Source organism: Notechis scutatus, chromosome 2, assembly GCF_049901735.1.
Source record: "Notechis scutatus isolate UNSWTSFEM ecotype Mainland chromosome 2, rNotScu1.2, whole genome shotgun sequence".
Classification (NCBI taxonomy): domain Eukaryota; kingdom Metazoa; phylum Chordata; class Lepidosauria; order Squamata; family Elapidae; genus Notechis; species Notechis scutatus.
In genome coordinates this window covers 118,085,745-118,104,665 of record NC_142010.1, presented here as the reverse complement: position 1 = coordinate 118,104,665, position 18,921 = coordinate 118,085,745, and the positions used below count along the sequence as shown (strand labels likewise).

The window sequence follows — 18,921 nt, the reverse complement described above, 5'->3', positions numbered from 1 at the left end:
TGAAAGACACAGGTTGAATTCGTATTTCAATCTGAGATGTAATTTTGCTAACACTAGATGGCTGCATAAGCCACAATAAACCCCAGCACCTGAATTCACACTTAAGCATCATGAAAACACATCACGGCCTACCTTCCGATTTGAAGCAGATCTGTTAGACTGGCACAGTGAGAGCACTTCCTTTTCTGGCCCTCATTTGCATTTCAGGTTTGATCTCTGAAGAAAGCTATTAAAATTAGCTACCCTACTGACATATCTCAGAACAACAAAGCTCTGGGGTATGTTAACATCTCTATCCCTGACATACATTCTTAGAATGTAGACTGTCAAGTCATTCATTCCTTCTGCGTAAATACTTCAAATTTCTCTTCACCTTTTAGCACTCTCTCCTGCTGGAAGAAAAACACTAGGATGTCATGGTATCCCCAATGTTTCAGGTACCCAGAAACACAGTATTGAGTTTGGCTCCTAACCAAGGTACACAAGACATTAGAGGAATGAAAGTATTACAAACTTGTCACTACCTACTCAGCTTCTACCTTCCCTGTTTTAAGGAGCTCCCAAAAGGAATTCAGCCAAATTATGGCCATGTACAGCAAATGGAGAAGACAGAACTTTCCTGGAGGCTAAACAACACTTTTAATTCCACCTGAGTCATCAAGAAGAGTATGGATCAGGAAATCACAAAGCGATTTAGCTAAGTCCAAGCCTGTTCTCTAAGGCCACGTGGCACACAGTAGTGTTTTCTCTTCATGGGCTTTGCAGATTTGGTTTTCATTAGTTCTTCTCGTTCCTGTTCTTACTGGCAAGGAAAAAGCAGAAGCATTATTCCATCTATTTCCCCAGGCACTGAGCTGTATTGTAAACCGGGGGTGTGGGTATGTGTGTGGGGTTGTCTAATAAAGCCCTTTTAAGAAACCCCATCTGTGTGATACCCAGGACACCACCAGAGCAGGACCTTGCATTCCTTCAGGTGCTCCCTTGCCATTTGCTTGAAGAAATAAAAAATAAATGTAACCCTTCTGGAGCAATTCAGAGGTGAAGACACACAACTCAATGTTTCTTCAGTCATAGTTATGAAGAGCTTAGAGTAAGACTGCCCTCTGGTGAACAATGCAAATGCAGCCGTTATCTTGTCCAATCTGGGAACAGGCAACTTTCAAGTCCCCTTCATTGTTTAACTACCAGCCCAAAGTAAATTGAATACTTTCAAAATCAATACAACATGATGGGGTATTATTGATATATGAACCATCCTCTCAAGGGAAGTCTATTTATCTCACAGCCCAGCCTTCAAGTGTTAACTAGTGAAGGGACATTCAGGTTTTCTATGAGGAGCATCATGTGGGTGGCATTGTTTCACTCTGCTCTTAAGCCCACCTAGTAACCCACAAATGAAGATGAGAAGTGGCTCTGTCATTAAAAACAAAAAGTATGCCCACTGCCCAGATCTACGAAGCTGAAGAGGGCCCGAGCCATAACAAAGCCCTCTGCTATGACTGTACTCATTTGTTTTTGAGAAGCTATCAGAAGCCAAACTTATGTTCAGCCTCTTCATGCTGTGGGACTCTGGAGGCAAAGGAAAAAGCAGGCGGCCTGGGAAGCACACGAAGCATAAACCCTTAGCAAGCCATTTAGACTTCTCCCACAGCAGGAAACAAAACTTATTTCTTCTAATGAATGAGCCCATCAGCCTTGCATTATTCCCCAGTGCCCAGGCCTAGGAGTGCATTAACCTCAAGAGCACACTGAACACGGAATCAACTTCTCGAATCTCCACTAGCAGCCTAACACAAGAAGCTGGAACTACTAATAGAAGAGATGCTCCCATCTTGGCACACAAAACCCACAGATTTAACAAGGTTCAGAGATTCCATCCTTGCCAAAAGAAAACAGCCTTTCAGAAAAGCCAGTGAGAAATGAGTCAAGAGGAAGGCCAAGAAGTTCCACAGAAGTTCTTTCCTCTGGATAGCCGAGCAGTGACAACATGCTCCAACGTGTTATCAGGAACTGAGAGAGCGAGAGCGAAAGACAGGGAGGCTCTGCTGGCATCTGAGGCAGGTCTGTAGCTGAAATCTGGTCGCAGAAAGCATTTGGCTTGGAAGGTTTAAGAGTCACCGTTTAATCCCGTTTAAGTTACAAAAAGGAGGAGTGTGCACGCTACAAAATAACCTTGATATGGGAACATTAACCAGTTACAGCTTCCATTCTGTGCAGAAAACCTGCTCCAGTATGGCTGGGTAAAGCCAGCAAGGAGGCCTCCTATACCCCAGGCGTGCTGGGATTCCGAGATTCAATGCAGAGATACCCCGCAGGTAGTGGAGTTAAGATGCAGCAATCAATTCTGGCTTTGGTTTGATTCTGATGGGCGATTTTTCTGTGGAGAAGGAAAAACACACACACAAAGAGGAAGGAGTTATTGGTTTTGAATGGTTCTAGAGACAGTAAATTCTAAGCAGCGGTTTATGCAATCCTGCCACTGACATACACCCGGAGCAACTTTTCAGGATCTCAGACATAAGTTCTTTTTGCCTTCTGCTCCTACAAACACTCCCTCCAAAGTGAATGGTGAATTCCACTCTGTTCTTCCAGAATGATCAAGGTATGTGTGTTTGTGCCGTTACATTCTTCGGGAGCTGCATTAATGCCAGATTTTTTTCCCAAGGTCAACTAACAAAGGCACAATGCTTGCTCAAATACAGCCTCCCCACTCCCTGCCCCAGTCTTTCTGGAAAAGCTATGCTTAATTATGAGTGCACTCTTCAATTCTGGCCTTAGCAGACAAATTATATTCTCCCATTGGCCACCTAATGGCTTTTAAAAGAGAGCTACTGTGAGAAGGCATAGACGTTCATAGAAGAACATGCCAATCAACTGTGCTACTATTAATCATACTGTGAATGCAGAATGCAAGTGGCAAGAGATGCTGTAGCACAAGCAGAGCAACATTGTGGTTGTTTTGAAAAGCCTATTCTTCTGTCCAGTATCGCTGAAAGCTTTTTTCTGATTCTGACTGATCCTCCCAGGTTTAGCCCACTTAAGGGAACCATTAGATAAACCAAGAAAAGGTTTAAATAATAAACTCCGTAAATAAAAGCCAGATCTTTCTGCTTGCTAGAAGAGCTATCTATTTACATATGATATTCTATAGTTGGATGTCTCTTACATAGTTGTTATTTCTCATATTTATATACTGCATGCTCTCAGCAGAGCCAGCCTATAAGTACTAAAGACAAAATATACAAAATATTGTGACATTTTGTAAAATCCTTAAAAAAACAATCGTAACTTCCCCTCTTCCCCCGCCAATAATAAAACAATTTGAAAACGACATTAAAGACTACAGATCAAAATGCACTCTCTGGGGAAAAGTGAAAGAGCAAAAATAGATTCTAATTCCCCCCAATTTCCCTATCCTCCCCAAAAAATGCCAGAAGGAAGCAGCAAAACTATCAGGAAAAGGGAGCTTCATAGCGCTGGAGCCATTTCCAGCATTGCCGATTCCCAAATAAGTCTCTTCCCAGAGTTGCACATACAAAGGCCCTTTATCTGAAGAATGTAACTCCGAGATTACAACATGCACAGGAAATCTTTCCTTCAGGATGGTGGGACTCAAAAGTCTTTCAGAAATGTAGTATCAAGCACCTTGAATCCGATTCAAAAATTTGTTGGTGGGCAGCTTAGCCAAATTGCATCACATGCATAAGATACATCTGTGAGATAAGTAAAGCCACTGCCATTTGGCTCAGAGGCCATTTCCAGTTCTCCTTAAGGAACACCTTTTACACTGAGTATGTTGTAATAGTCCATTTTATAGGTAAGCAAAGCAAAACAATATGATCTCTCCAGAAAAGGTGTGAAATAGCAAATCATATACAGGTTAAAAAAGATGCTCTAGATCAGAGGTGTCAAACTCATGACATCATGTTGTCATCGTGTGACATATCGCAACTTTCCCCCCTTCGCTAAACCAGGGGGTGGGAGTGGCCGGTGAGTGACACATCTGGCCCACATGACGTGAGTTTGGTAGCCCTGCCTTAGTCTAGACTACTTAATTGATCTGTGTATTCAAGGATGGCACAAGGTCCAAGAATCTCTCCAACAAATTGTAGATTTACTCCTTCAGGAGAAAAAAAAAGATATTAATGTAGAATAGGAAGAGTCCCTCCCAATCGTCTGAGAACTCACCAACTACCAAGCCTTCTGACTTGTCCAGATTCAGTTTTAATCCATTGCATTTTAGGCAGACTATCATCTGGTCCAAGCAAAACCAATTCAAAATAGATGCACTTTCAATCTATTTTTGAGAGCACCAAGGCATGATCAAAATTACAATTAACTTGCTCAAAACAAAACAAAACAGAAAACTGCTTTGGGAGTGTGCACTTGGCAGTTGACATCTTGTGCTATAGATTCAGTTTGCAAGAGGTGCTTCAGGATATGCAGGAGTGCAAAAATGGGACCTGCTTATGACTCATTTAAGCAGCTGTGTTGTTTTCCAGGATCATACAATGGCAACTATTGCAGAGAAGTCTTTGCCCGTTGCTACATGATCCTGAAATCAGATGTGGCTGCTTTAATGAGTCACAGACTAATACTACATTTGCATTGCAAGCAAAAACTGAGACAGCATAAAGACCCTACTTTTTCGTTCTCATCCTTTTTGCCCAACTCTCGCTTTCTACTTCCATTCTCAACCAATTCACTACACAGCACCACTTATTTTACATTTCAGTGTTTGCTTTCAGAAAAAAGACAAGCAAATTGAACAAAAACAGGAGCGACTAAATTAATTACTAATTTGTTTCTTAAAACATCTGGTTTTAAGAAACAAATTAGTAATCTAATTTAGTCTCTCATAGTAATTCAAAATTAGGTAAGAGATAGGAAAACAGTTTCTAGATAAAGAATTACTTTTAAAAGGTTATGTTCTATGCTTGAAATGGGAGAAGCACTTGAGTACAATGCAGTGAAAAAATAACCTCTTACGAGATCTATATGGTATATACCAACATGGTATAGTGATTAAAGTGAAGGGCTGAGACATGCCCAAGTTCAAACCTCTATTGAATCATGAATTCACAGGGTGACTATGGACTATGGTAACATCCTCATATTAGAAGGGTTGCTAGCAAGATAAGATCAATAGATCTCCATCCTGCTCCTTTGAGTTTCCAGAGAAAATATGGAATGTAACAATAAAATAGGTAAAAGAGCTGCAGCTAGTGCAAAATAGTAGTTCAGATGCTGAGATGCCAAAGTATGGAAGGCCCAGAACCAAATTAAATTTAATACAAATGGAAAATTCACTCATTTTCCAGCCTTCCCCTTTGTCAATACTGGGCTGATACACCACACCTACTTTCAAGGTAATTTACAAATAATTGCCACCAAGCGATATAAACACTAAAACTACAAACTGTAAAGCTCTGCATAGATTATAATAACTGGCTGGGGCCTGAACACAGAGTAAACTTTGATACAAACTATTATAAATGTTTGTGAATGTTCTGTAGATTTCATTTGTCTTGAATTAAGTATATATTAGTCACAGCCAAAGACCAAGAGCCGCCTTTGGCTTTGTGCACAATGGCAGTATCAAAAGGAGAGGATAAACTCTAAATAGATAAAACTACCTGAAATCTTTTCTGGGAGAGGCTCTGAGGGAACCTCTGGAAGATCAATCTGCTCCTGGAAGAAAAAAATGGTTCTTGTGAAATAAATATTCTAAAGACAGGAAACAGCTTTATATTAACTGTAGAACTTTTAAATGCACAGGAAATAACTATGTTACTTTCTGTCTGCCAATTCTAGAGTTTTGAGCCTGTATTATTTATACTATGCCTCCAACACCTTGACGGGTAATTCTGAATAATTTGGTTAAGTGAAGCTATTGACTCTTCAACGAATAAAGCTCAATTCACAAGGACTGCATGGGGATGGACATGTAGTTTTCTTGCCAACGTTAGAGAAATGGTTTGAAATGGTCTTTTTTCACATCTAAATTTATAGTTCTTGGAATTCCTGGTTCAAAGCTATTCAGTGTTTTTTCTACATCTCCCACAGCTGGCTGGTTGTTGATTACAACACCATGTCTATGGTACTGCATAGCGTGGGACAAGCATAAGCATTTCTTAGGAAATATTGTGGATTGCTCAAATTGATAGCTATGGGTTCATAATAATTCCAATCGGATACAGAGTCATCATTTTTTATCAAGCAACAATGTATGGTCTCTGAGATACAAACCCTTCCTTTATCCTTGAAACTGCTGGTAGACACTACAGTAGAACTACAGGGGTTTCCAAACTTGTAAGAAGGAATAACCAGAAGATTACTGAGGCACGATTTATTTCCTTCTTTCTTGCTCACAGCAAGAAGATAAGATATAAAGTAAATTCTGATTTGTATTTTCTGCAAATCACTTATTTGCATAATTCTATTTTGAAATCCCCTGGCTGTTGGTTCTGCCTGGTAGCAACATTTGATGATTTCTCAATTTTCTTCAATTGTCCAGGTTTTGTGCTTTTGTTCCAATCGCTTTGCAGTTGCATGCCCTGATTCTCCAGCAGTAACAACTGGGCCCTGTAGCCCATTTTTCGACAGATGTCCAGAAGCCATAGCATCTGACGTGGCCCTTATTGACCCGGGCGACGACCAATCCAGTGTGCAATTTTGTTGATTTCTTCTCATAATTGGTGATGGTAGGTGCCCAGGTTGGTTCACGGTAGCTAAGCCACCACCAATCCGAAGACCAGTAATCCCATAACCACAGGGACTGCACCTGATAGCCGTCCAGGCCCAGCCATGGTGGGGGGAGGAGCGGCAGCTCAACTGCCCATTTGGTGTCAGGAAGGCAGAATTATTATTAAGTTTAAATAATAATATTACAATAAATGAATAATAATTTGAATACATGTTTGAGTTGCATGAATAAAAGAATAATAATAATAATAATAATAATAATAATAATAATAATAATAATAATAATAATAATAAAAAACCTAATGCGGCCAGATTATTTATTTGAATTTTCTTGAGCTAAGTTCTATCAGCAACCTATAAAAATACTTAAGGGTTCTGGGTTAAAGTTCATTATTCATTGTAATAAAGACTGATAGAAATATGTCATCAGCTTTAAGGACTACACTATTTTGCTGTCAGTATGGCAAACTTCTTCTTTGGTCAGTTAAAACATGTAAAGAAGAATCAGAATTGAAAAAGCTCCTAATCTTAAGAGGGATCACACTTTTTTCTAGTTCTGATTTTTGAATTGCTTTTGAATTCATGAAGGTAATTACAATCCCCAATATCTTCCATATTCCTTTCCAAATATCTTTCCAGTTCATCTTAACATATAATTCCATCATTATTATCCTAACAACTAGAATTTTCTACCTTGAATTTTAATTACTGGAGCGAGATATTTATTGCCCTCCTCTCTGCACAAGATCATAATGAAGTATTAATTATTTTTGTTAACAATAGATGTTTCCCATCTATTTCTAACATGAATGCAAAATGCAGCATACTGGCACTCATATGAATGAATGCTTACTTATTGAGGAAACAAAGCTTAATTATCCCAGAGTAAAGGACCAAATTTTGGAAAATCCAAGAATAAATGGAAAATATTCTATCCTTCTATTTAAAATGAATCTTGAGGGATCAAGATGAATCTTTGAAGATTCAGAAGGTTAATGCAAATGATATACAGGCAGTCCTCAAACAGTTCATTGGTGACTGTTCTAAGCTACAAGGAGCACTGAAAAAAGTGACTTACGACCAATTTTCACACTTATGACTGTTGCAGCATCCCTATGGATCTGTGATCAACATTTGGATGCATGGCAACTAGCTCATAGTGATGAGTGTTGCCATGTCCTAGGGTCAGGCGATCCCCTTTTGCGACCTTCTGACAAGCAAAGTCAATGGGGAAGCCAGATTCACTTAACAGCTAACATGCTACTAACTTAACAACTGCAATGATTCACTTAACAACTGTGGCAAGAAACATGGGGCAAAATTCACTTAACTCTCGTTTAGCAACAGGAATTTTGGGCTCAATTGTGGTCCTAAATCAAGGACGACTTGTAATCTGAATATTTTGGATAAAAATGCTGCTTCCTCATAAAAGATACCCCTTCAAAATACAACTCCTGAACTAAAGTCCCTGACTTGGGAATTGGTGCTTACCTGAGTGATGGCATCTAATTCAGCTAAAATAGCATCTTCATCCTCTGTAGTGAAACTTCCAGACAATATCTCATCTATTTGCTGCAAAAAAAAAAAAAGGCAGATGGCTCAGTGAACACCAGGAAGTAACAGATCTCAAACATTTCAGTTCCCCTTCACTGGCATCAAAAACATATGAACAATTGTACCTATCTTGAGTTTCAGCTTCGGATACTCAGGACTAATGTAATACACGCTTCCAGATAATATGGCAAGGTACTTTATACTACATGTAAACAAGTATGTTAAAAATCCAAGGGAGTGAAGGGGTGAAATGCAAGTCATAAAAACACAACGCCTTGCACCAAGCCCTGTAGAAGGGACCGTGCAACCCATACATACCCTCTGGTACTCTACAGCCTCCTGGGTTTCATCCATGATTCTTTCCACCTCTTCTATTGACATAACCTGTAAGAGAACCCCACAATTTTGCATCAACAAGACGACTGGCAATGGGATGCAATTTTAAGAGAGGGCGGGCAGCTCTGATCATACTCACTTGGTGCATTCTATTTAAACATTCATTGCCAATTTTGAGACCCTCAATCACTTTCATCTCAATCTGTGTGAATTCAATATCGTGGACCTGTAAGAGAGAAGAACAAGGATCACAGAATGCCGTGTTCTATCTTTATGTGTTAAGGAAAGCAACCGGAAGATGAGTTCTAGCGGACAGAAGGCAGCCAGTGGCAGCCTGTTTCACTGGCTGACAGTTTGTACACTTGGATAGTCTACAGCAAGACTGGGCAATTACATTTTCCCAAGGAGCCATACCAGGAACTGGGATTATTGTGCAAGGTCAAACCAATAGGGCTATGAAGGTGTATATCTATGGAAGGGCACATGTACTTAAATTGAAACAAAAAAACAAAAACAGCAGTTGTCTTCAAAATAAAAGCAATTCATGTGGGCTAGTCAGTGACAGCAAAAGGACCAGATGTAGGCTGGGGGTTGTAAAAAGCCCAGATATGGTCTACATGGTATCCATAGACAGTAAAGCACCAAGCAAAATAAGTAGCATTTCCTTAGTAAATGAGAATCTTGCTATGTCAGTAATAAAAGCAGGAGAAATCTAAGTTATGTAACTTCTCTGTATGAATCTGTGTCTAATGAATTACTAGGACTACAAGTTCTTCAAATTAATTTCTGATGCCTCTACCTGTGGTGGGATTCAAATTTTTTTACTACTGGTTCTGTGGGCGTGGCTTGATGGGCGTGGCAGGGGAAGGATACTGTAAAATCTCCAGTCAGAGGTGGTATTTGCCAGTTCTCCAAACTACTCAAAATTTCTGCTACTGATTCTCCAGAACTGGTCAGAACCTGCTGAATACCACCTCTGCTCTACCCCTCTCCCCTTTTCTTGCAAAAAGGCACGCAAACACATGAACGTATACGCTATCAACCCGCCTTAAAATGCAGGGACATTACAGTTGCGACAAGTTGGATAAGAGGATTGGATGAGCAACAAAAAAAGATGGAATGAGGGACAGTTCCGTCAACATCATGTGACCGTTAAAGCAAATAATGCTGTTCAAAGCTATCATTCTATTCTCAAGACAAGCAATATATACTTGTGCTAAGTGCAGGGGTATCATATATACTTGCGGATAAGCTGAGAATTTTAGGTATCAAAATACACCCCAAAATTGTGTTTGGCTTACCTGTGAACCACAGCTCAGATTTTTAAAACACTATCACATCCACAAATAGCAGTCAAATATTTAGCAGTATCTTGGTTAAAAAATCCAAGGGTTGGCTTATCTGAGGGTGACATATTTTTCATGGTATTTGGACTAAATGTTGAGGGTCAGCTTATCTGTGAGTATATACAGTACTCCTAAATGAAGCTTAAATCACAGCATTCCATCATAAAAGTCAATGTGAATCCTGAGTTAAAGAAATCCTCTTATATTAAAAGTGCATTAAACTAAACACAGAAATTTACATGTAAGCCACACTTCAGAAATCCTGAAAATCAAATGAGCAGATGCAATCAGAAACTCAATCCCACATACCATGCGCTCTAAATTGCTAATTTGGTTTTCAGTTTTGTCTAACAATTGCTCTTCATAACGCTTCTTCTTTAGCAGAAGCTTGGCTTTCCTAGAGGGAGAAAAAAGGGAGTGGATGAAAAAGCAAGTCTAGAAAAAAATATTATACAAAGCCATTTTTGTCCCAGCTCAATAGAAAAAAATAATTTATTTCAGGGTTTGATAATTTGACAAGTTAACTAAATATCCTGGAAAAATATACAGGTCTGTTGCAGAACTAATCTGGCATATTGCCTCTTGACAAGCAAACCTTATTTTTCACCATTATAGCCAACAAAACTGACATATTTATTCCCTAGAAATCTTTTTAACCCTTTAAAGCAGGTACCGGTCCGCGGAACAAGTCCTACCGGGCCGCTGGTTGCTGGCGCCGCCATCTTTTTGATGAAAAAGTGCTTCCGGTGAGCTTTTCGGGTAGAAAGCTCACCGGAAGCACTTTTTCATCAAAAAGATGGCGGCGCGCCAGCTTTCCGGAGCTCACGGAAGCACTCATCAAAAGATGGCGCGCCCAGCTGATGCGCGGCGGCGCCCAGCTGATGCCGGTACCGGGCCGCGGCATAAAAAAGGTTGGGGATCACTGCTTTAAAGTGTTTTAAAAGTGTGTGGCCATTATGTCAACACACTACAGTGATTGAATTGCACTGGCTGTCAAACTATTTCCAGGTATTTTTTAACAAAATATTTAAATTATTTATAGTTACTGTAAACAAATAAAAAATAGAAATATAAAACCTTAGAAAATAGGAGAAAACACAATACCTACAATCATCGCCCCCAAAAAAAAACATTCAATCCCCAAATAGCCAAATGGTTACAAACATAAAAACTATTATTCAATACAATCGCTCTTAAAAATAAAGTTTTTCATTAACTTTTGGAAGTTTGTTGGTAAGGAAATGAGATGGACTGCCTGACAAGAGAATTCTGGAACTTAGGGGCATCTACTGAAAATGCTGCAACCAAAAGGATTGTTGGGACACACCAGAATATTTCCAAACGGCAGTCTCCACTATACACAGCAGACAACTAGAAAGCATAGAAGGGCATGTTTCAAGGTGAAACACCAGTGGGAATCATTTGGCTAAGGTCGTATTGAAATCTGACACTACATATTATATATATAGAACCAGTTTGGTTTAAGTCATTGGTGTCAAACTTGTGCTGTTATTGACTTTTCCCCATTCACGGAGCTGGGGTGGGCGTGGCTTGTGCGTGATGCATCTGGCCCTCCCGCCTCCAGTTTGACACCCTGGTCTAAGGCTAGAAGTGGGAGGCCAAGAGTTCAAGTCCTGCCTTAGCCATGAAAGCTGGCTGGGTGCCTTTGGGCTAATCACTCTTCCTCCCAACTCACCTTACAGGGTTGTTATTGTTGGGAAAACAGGAAGAGGAAGGTATGTTTAGATATGTTTGCCACCTTAAATTTTTGTTAAAAAATAATAAAGGTGGGGTACAAATACATATAAATAAATAAGCTCAAACTCTATCAGAAGTGACTTACTCTTTCTTGCCATCTTTTAGTAGTTGACGAGCAACAATCCTCTCTCGCTCCAGCTGTAGAAAAATCTTTTTCTGATATTGCTTTAATTTGTCTCGTTGCTGTTTTAGTTGCTGGAGAAGAAAACAAACAGTCCATTAGAAGAAATCTTTTCTACCTTAAGAAGATATATCTGTCAACCTAGCAAACTTGATCTCTAATCTACTGTGCTGGAAAATACTGGAAAGTTAAACTGGAGTTGAAAGTTAAGTTATGCAAAATTAAAGTCAAGCCATTGCTACTGGGTCATTGTTATAAATCATATATTAAAAATACTAAAAAATAATGGTGAGAGTTATTGCCATCCCCTGGCATTCACACATTTCTTAATTTAAAGTCACAAGGGTGCCATATTAGAAACAGTAAGTTTAAGTATCATTCAGAACAATTGTTTATGTTGCTATGAATTCACTAACAAAAAATTTGATCTTCCAGATATTGTTAGACTACAGTTCCTCTCATATATGACCACTGACTGGAATTCAAAGGGTAAGAGGTTCTCTCTTCTGGCTAATAATATTTTTTATTTAAAAAAATATGGAATTATATTCCAACATTTCTTTCCATTCTGTATACAATTTTAATATCTTCAGTTAAATTACACCCAACAATGGTGATCTACTTAAATTCTAATGTAATAAATACAAATAAATGACAATTTTAGTCATATGGAAATACGGAAGAACCAAAAGTGAAACTGGCTCACTATTTTTCTTTTGACAGATTCAACGTAGTAAGTAAATCTGCACTGAAAGCTATTGACGTATATAAAAAGGCTCCTCATAAAGTAATAACGAACTCTGAAGTGTCATGAAATGTCCATGATAATGCAAAAGTGATAAGGCACTCAGATTTTCTTGTTAAATGAAGAACTGTGATTCATAGCGTAGCATGTACTTTGACTGTAAAAATGTTCCAAGTCCAATCCCTGGTTCTTTCAGGTAGGATTAGAAAATATTCTTGCTGAAAACTTTGTACTTGACAGCAAGAGTCTCACTGTAAGAAACAATACAAAGCTTATATGAACGCACTGGCTTGAGATGATACAAATTCAATTTCCTACATACGTTTAGTGGACATTAAGTAACTATATGAAAAGATTCCAGATTAAGAAATTGGAACAAAATAGGCCAAACAAAGAACAGTTGTTTGAGATTTCCCTTAACAAACATTTGAGGAAAGACCCCTTATTTCCTGTCCAATGATCTGCATTTTACTTTATGCATTTCTACAACCCGCAGAATTTCTTCATTCTACATATTATGTCCTTTTCTCAAAATATTCTTTACTTCCTGGTAGTTAAGCTGCTTTCCAACTTATTTCACATTATTGAAATAGTAGTAGGCTATGCTTTTTAACATTCAAGACATTCAGAAAAATTCTACAGCACACCCTAAGTATGACATTAATTCCAACTTCAAAAGGACCCAGCAACTTCCGGATATTTTTAAGATCATCTAAAAAGCTATCATAGCTTTGCGATGTAGGATTTGGGTCAAAAGACTTGGGCTTAAAGAAGACTTCAAGCCAAGATTCCCAACTCAAGCCAACATATAATATCCAGGGAGCTTCCACCCATCTACCAGTTGGCTTATGGCTGTGTTCCCACAAAATGTCTAGGGCCAAAGGTAGGTTATGTGATCACATACAACTTGCTATTCCATGCTAATTTATACACACACAATTATTTTATTATGCAATCACATACAGCTTGTTATTCCATGCTAATTTATACACACACACACACAATTATTTTATTATTTTACCTAACAAGCTATTGGTTGAAGCGCTCTGCCTCATTGCACTGACACGCCAAAAAAGGAAAATATTTGTAACCTCTGGTTAAAATGAGGGGTCCTCAGTGCTCTCTGAAGCTTGGTGGTTGCTTTGCAGACTTTTCATTACCCAAACTAGGTTCAACATCATCAGATGACGATCGTGATACTAGTACTGATGATGTTACCTTAGTTTGGGTAATGAAACGTCTGCAAGGCAACCACCAAGCTTCAGAGAGCACGGAGGACCCCTCAAAGGAAAAGAAAGTTGGCAGGCCAGTATTTTGTGTATATTTTGTATATATATTTTGCATATATGCATGCATGTATGTGTGTGTGTATGTGTGTGTGTGTGTATACACATATACATATATACATACACACAGTGACACACTTTTTATTTAAACAGAAGGGGGGGGAGAAAAAGTGGGAAAGGACTGCAAGGAAGTCGGTGGAGGAAGCCTCCGCCCGTAAAAGAGAACAAAAGTCGCTTCCTTTCCCGCCTTCCTGAGTTACACACTTGTGCAGGTGCACCTCTTTTGCCCCCTTCCCGCACGTGCCAGAAACCCCGGTACCCGGGGGACGAGATCTTTTTTTGCATTCGTTCCTCCGGAGGAAAGTGGCTGGGCGAAGGCAGGAAAGGGGCGAGCAGAGCAGCAAAGAGTTACTCCGCAGGAAAGGCAGCCCTGCTGGGTCTGATGCCAGAGAGAGAGAGAAGCTGAAACTGAACCTCTGGCGCACGGCCGCAGCCTGCCATTCCCACCACCTTTCCTCCCGCTTCCTCCCCCGTCCCCGCTCTCACCAGCACGGCCTTATCTTGCTCGGTAACGCGGGTCTGCCGCTTGCGACCGAACAGATTCCCCATCGCCCCGGCCCCGCCCGCGCGGCCTGGCCTACATCGGCCCCACCCGTGCCTTACTTCAGTACGGAGGCCACCGAGGCTCTATTCTGGTAGAACGAGACCCGCTAGACTCGGAGCGAAATCGACGGCGGACTCGCGTCGCGGACTTAAGAAAATGCAGAGGAAGACTTCCCCCCCCACTTTTTTTTTTTTTTGATAGCACACTTCCGGGACAAGTTATGGTTTTACTGGCACACTGAGATAGGATTCAACTTTCGATTCTCTAAGTATCTTCTCTCCTGCCTTCCGGGGAGGAAGTGACGTATCCCCTACACTTTTACCGTAACGCATACTATATAAGGGAGTAGCTTCTTCAGTTCGGTATTTCGGGGAGTGGGAGGGAAGGTGACTGTTATTTATTTATTTTTATTTATTTATTTGATTTGCCAATTGTTTACAAGATAATAAGTATAAGTGTATACATAGTTGTGAATACATGAAATGGGTACATATAAGAAAAATAAAAGAATAAGAGAAACAATAGGACAGGGACGGTAGGCACGTTGGTGCGCTTATGCACGCCCCCTACAGACCTCTTAGGAAAGGGGTGAGGTCAATAGTAGACAGTCTAAGATTAAAGTTTTTGGGGTTTGGGGAAGAGACTACAGAGTCGGGTAGAGTATTCCAGACATTGACCACTCTATTGCTGAAGTCGTATTTCCTGCAATCAAGTTTGGTGCGGTTAACTTTGAGTTTGTATCTATTGTGTGCTCTTGTGTTGTTATGGTTGAAGCTGAAGTATTCATTGACAGGTAGGACATTGCAATGTATGATTTTATATACCATGCTTAAGTCAGACCGAAGACGGCGTAATTCAAGGTTTTCTAGTTCTAGAATTTCAAGTCTGGTGGCATAAGGTATTCTACAACGAGTAGAAGAGTGGAGAACTCTTCTTGTGAAATATTTCTGGACTTTCTCAATTGTGCTAATATCAGATATGTAATGAGGGTTCCAGACTGATGAACTGTATTCGAGTATTGGTCTAGCAAATGTTTTGTATGCTCTGGTTAGTAGTGTGATATTACCAGAGAAAAAGCTACGTGAGGATTAGGTTAACAACTCTTAATGCCTTTTTGGCTATGTAGTTGCAGTGGGCTCTAGCACTTAGATCATTAGAGGTGAGTATTCCAACGTCCTTTACAGAGCTTGGGTCATCAACAAGATCTTGACTATTCAGCTTGTATTTTATTTTCTGATTTTTTTTGCCAATATGTAAGACAGAGCATTTATTTGTTGAGATTTGAAGTTGCCATTTGTTTGACCATTCAGATACATAGTCAAGATCTTTTTGTAGGGTAGCAGTATTGTCTGTGGTATTGAACAGATGTACATCATCAGCGAAGAGAACGCAATTGCTCTTAATATGATCACAGAGGTCATTTATGTAGAGTATGAAGAGAGTTGGTCCTAGAACACTGCCTTGGGGGACACCACTATTGACAGGTACTGGTTTTGATAGGATGCTCCCGATTTTGACCATTTGTTGTCTGTTTGACAGGAATGCTTCTATCCAGTTATTCAGTTGTCCAGAGATACCATAGGATTTTATTTTTAGGAGTAGTTTGTCGTGTACCACTGAATCAAAGGCTTTACAGAAGTCTATGTAGATTGCGTCTATTGCTTTGCCCTGGTCGAGTTGTGTCGTCCATATGTTTTTGCAGTGTAAGAGTTGCAGATTACAGGATAGTTTTTTTCTGAAACCAAATTGTTTATTGGAGAGTAGGTTGTTTGTCTCTAAGTGGAGGATGATGGATTGGTTAATAATTGATTCCATGACTTTACAGGTGACGCAGCATAAGGAGATTGGCCTGTAATTTTCAACTAGGCTTGGGTCTTCCTTTTTGAAGATGGGGATGACTGTGGCTTGTGACCATAGGTTTTGGGTGGGCGGGGGCGGAGAAGGTAAGGCGATTGGGAATTGATAATATCTTCAAATAACGCATGCATTCAATTCCTGACAATAATTTAGGGGGTCCTTTATTCTTTGCATTCCTTTATTTTATTTTTATTTTTTTGTGAGACCTTCCCTATGAAAGAGGCTTCAGAAGTTTCTACATTTTTTGTGATCAGTTTCCTTAGTATGAGTAGATTATGGATCCAGGCTTAGCTGCGTAGCTGTGGTTGAGTATTACCCAGAAATAAACAAAACTTTCGTAGGAGAGAGACAGGTTAAGGGTGGCTTTTCCTAGTTTTTTACACATTTTAAAAATGAACAGCAAAATTCCATGGGAATCAAATGCACAGCAGCTGTGTGAAGCCCAGTTGGTGAGGAGGGAGACAGGAAAATAGCAGTCTTGGTTTTGACACTATTTGGATGGGTCTTTGACATGCAGTCCATACCAACCTTAATGTGATTCTAACATTCAGTATTAATTTGAGGCCAGTGGCATCTGCAGGGAAGTCAAAATCTGACAAAATGGCAGATGCCTTGAACCATTTGAAAGGGCATCTATGTGACATGCATGTACAAAAAGGACCAGGGCTTTTGCATAATGAACCTGCTCCAACATCTTGCAGATTTTATTCTGTCCCTCCAATGGACGCTCCTATTTGATGCAATTTTAAGGTGGGTCACACTTTAATGGTATTTTCTGAGAAAACATGATCCAGGCAGCCTGCAAGGTAGAGAGTAGGAGTTTACAAATCTCTCTCAGAAATTGTTTTGGGCCTTCATACTCTTGATTCCGTTTCCTTGTGGGGAAGCAGCTTGGTAGCTGCTGCCACTACCCTGTATCTTAGGGTGCTTCACTTGTTGTCCATTGCTTAACCCTGGAGTGCAAAAGAAATAATGCTCTCAGAAATAAAGTGGAAATATTCTAAGAAGTTCTATAGTGCCATCTCCTAGGCGTGCGGCATAAAAGTGGTACTAGAAGAATCAGCTCTCCTTTCCTCCCACCTTGAAAGACATATCACAGAAGGTAAACAAAATCATAGTTAATTAAAATAGGAAAAAAAAACACAGAAAAGTTCTTTTAACCTTTAAAATCAGAGATTCTGTATGGAGCTCCCCAGATTATAAAAATACAGTAACTTTCAAATTAGTTAAAAATTGAAAAGAATATATAATTTTCTCCAACAGATAAAGAGTAGTTTCCCTAAAGACAGACTGGAAATTTTTTAATACGGATCACCCATACACAAAACCCCTTATCTTTATGAACACAACCTGAAGTGTAAATGAGGGCTCAAAAATAACTAATTAAAAACTAATAAAATTCTTTTCAAAAAAAATAAAATAACTAATTCCATAATTTGTATAGTGAGAGAAAGAACATGACACTTACTACAGTACCAAAAAGTAACCTACCACAACTTGGTATAGATTCTGATCATTTCTTCCATTTTAAAGCAGATTGTGTTCAAAGTCTGTTGATTTCTCCAGTTTCTTTGAGATAGCAAATGTTCACAGGCTACTGAGATTAAAAAAAAACCTTATTCTTCATGTGGCCTTTTTCTGCAGAATCCTCTCTTGATTTTTTAAAAAGGCCAAACCTTCTCCATTGGAGAAATGTGCTGGGGTTTTTTAGTTTATGTATGTGATGAGTTATATTGTAAGTATAATCTGGAATCTGACCTACAAAGTACATTCACTACACAAGCTAGGATCAGGTCACATGAATGCACAGCATTGCTTGGCTTCTAGAAATCACATTTTTCCTAAATGAAACCCCTTCCCTTCCATACCAATAATTTCAATGGGTTATGTTGTCACTGAAATTAGCATTGAAACCCACACAGACACATTTTATTTGCATGTAAATTTAGAGATGCCGAGTCACATTTATATAATAATCTTGTCCAAAGGAAGAAAATATTTGAAATACAGAAACATATAATTGAAGCCCTTCCCTTTATTCCATCCATGAGCCTGCGAACTACAGACCAAGGAGAGGAATCTATTTAAGAAAGTAGGATTTGTCCCAAAATTGATAAGAAAAAGGACCAATATGAATATAATAAAGCTTGGAGGAGGCTCTCAGTTAACAGCTGGCACTTCCCACGCTGTCTAAATACTGTTCCCATTTTGTCATATGCCAGCTCTTCGATGTGATTTGTGAAGAATATATTTTACAAAAATATATACCCTCCTCTGCTGTTCGTGTGCATCTAGATGGGTGCAGAGAGGGAAATGGACCTCTAGTTTTTCTAGGGTTACTTTTTTTCTTTTCTCATCCAAAGGAATCTACAGCATACAATGGAAATGATCTCCAGAGAGAAACACATTTTTAAGATTCTATTATTTTCCTCAACATCATCAAAATAGGAGTGTTTGTTTCTGGATCTGACCCTTCTTTGAAGGATTAACAATTCATCTTGACAGCTGCCCAAGTTTCTCTTTGTCTCATATTATACTGAAGAAAATCAAGCAGGCCTATTTTGAGGTGTTTTTTTTCCTTACTCTTGCTTCAGTCTCCAGACTGTAAT

At 39.3% G+C, this 18,921-nt stretch overlaps 1 protein-coding gene across 1 annotated transcript; it reads right to left on the bottom strand.

Annotated features, from left to right (window-relative positions):
* Positions 1–615: 615 nt before the first annotated feature.
* CHMP6 (charged multivesicular body protein 6) lies at positions 616–14,545 on the bottom strand. Its single transcript, XM_087955979.1, has 8 exons — positions 14,398–14,545; positions 11,785–11,894; positions 10,251–10,338; positions 8,735–8,821; positions 8,578–8,643; positions 8,197–8,277; positions 5,637–5,691; positions 616–2,377 (listed from the first exon to the last, which is right to left on the bottom strand). The coding sequence occupies exons 1-8, from the start codon at positions 14,458–14,460 to the stop codon at positions 2,325–2,327; spliced, it is 603 nt and encodes a 200-aa protein (XP_087812105.1). The 5' UTR covers positions 14,461–14,545; the 3' UTR covers positions 616–2,324.
* Between the last annotated feature and the right edge of the window lie 4,376 nt (positions 14,546–18,921).

Excerpts from the sequence above, each read along its gene's own strand:
- CHMP6 (XM_087955979.1), bottom strand. The coding sequence starts at position 14,460 with ATGGGGAATCTGTTCGGTCGCAAGCGGCAGACCCGCGTTACCGAGCAA. Across the intron at positions 8,644-8,734 it reads GTTTAAATAGAATGCACCAA|GTTATGTCAATAGAAGAGGT; the intron begins GTGAGTATGATC and ends GTTCTCTTACAG. Across the intron at positions 2,378-5,636 it reads TCTCCCAGAAAAGATTTCAG|AAAAATCGCCCATCAGAATC; the intron begins GTAGTTTTATCT and ends CCTTCTCCACAG.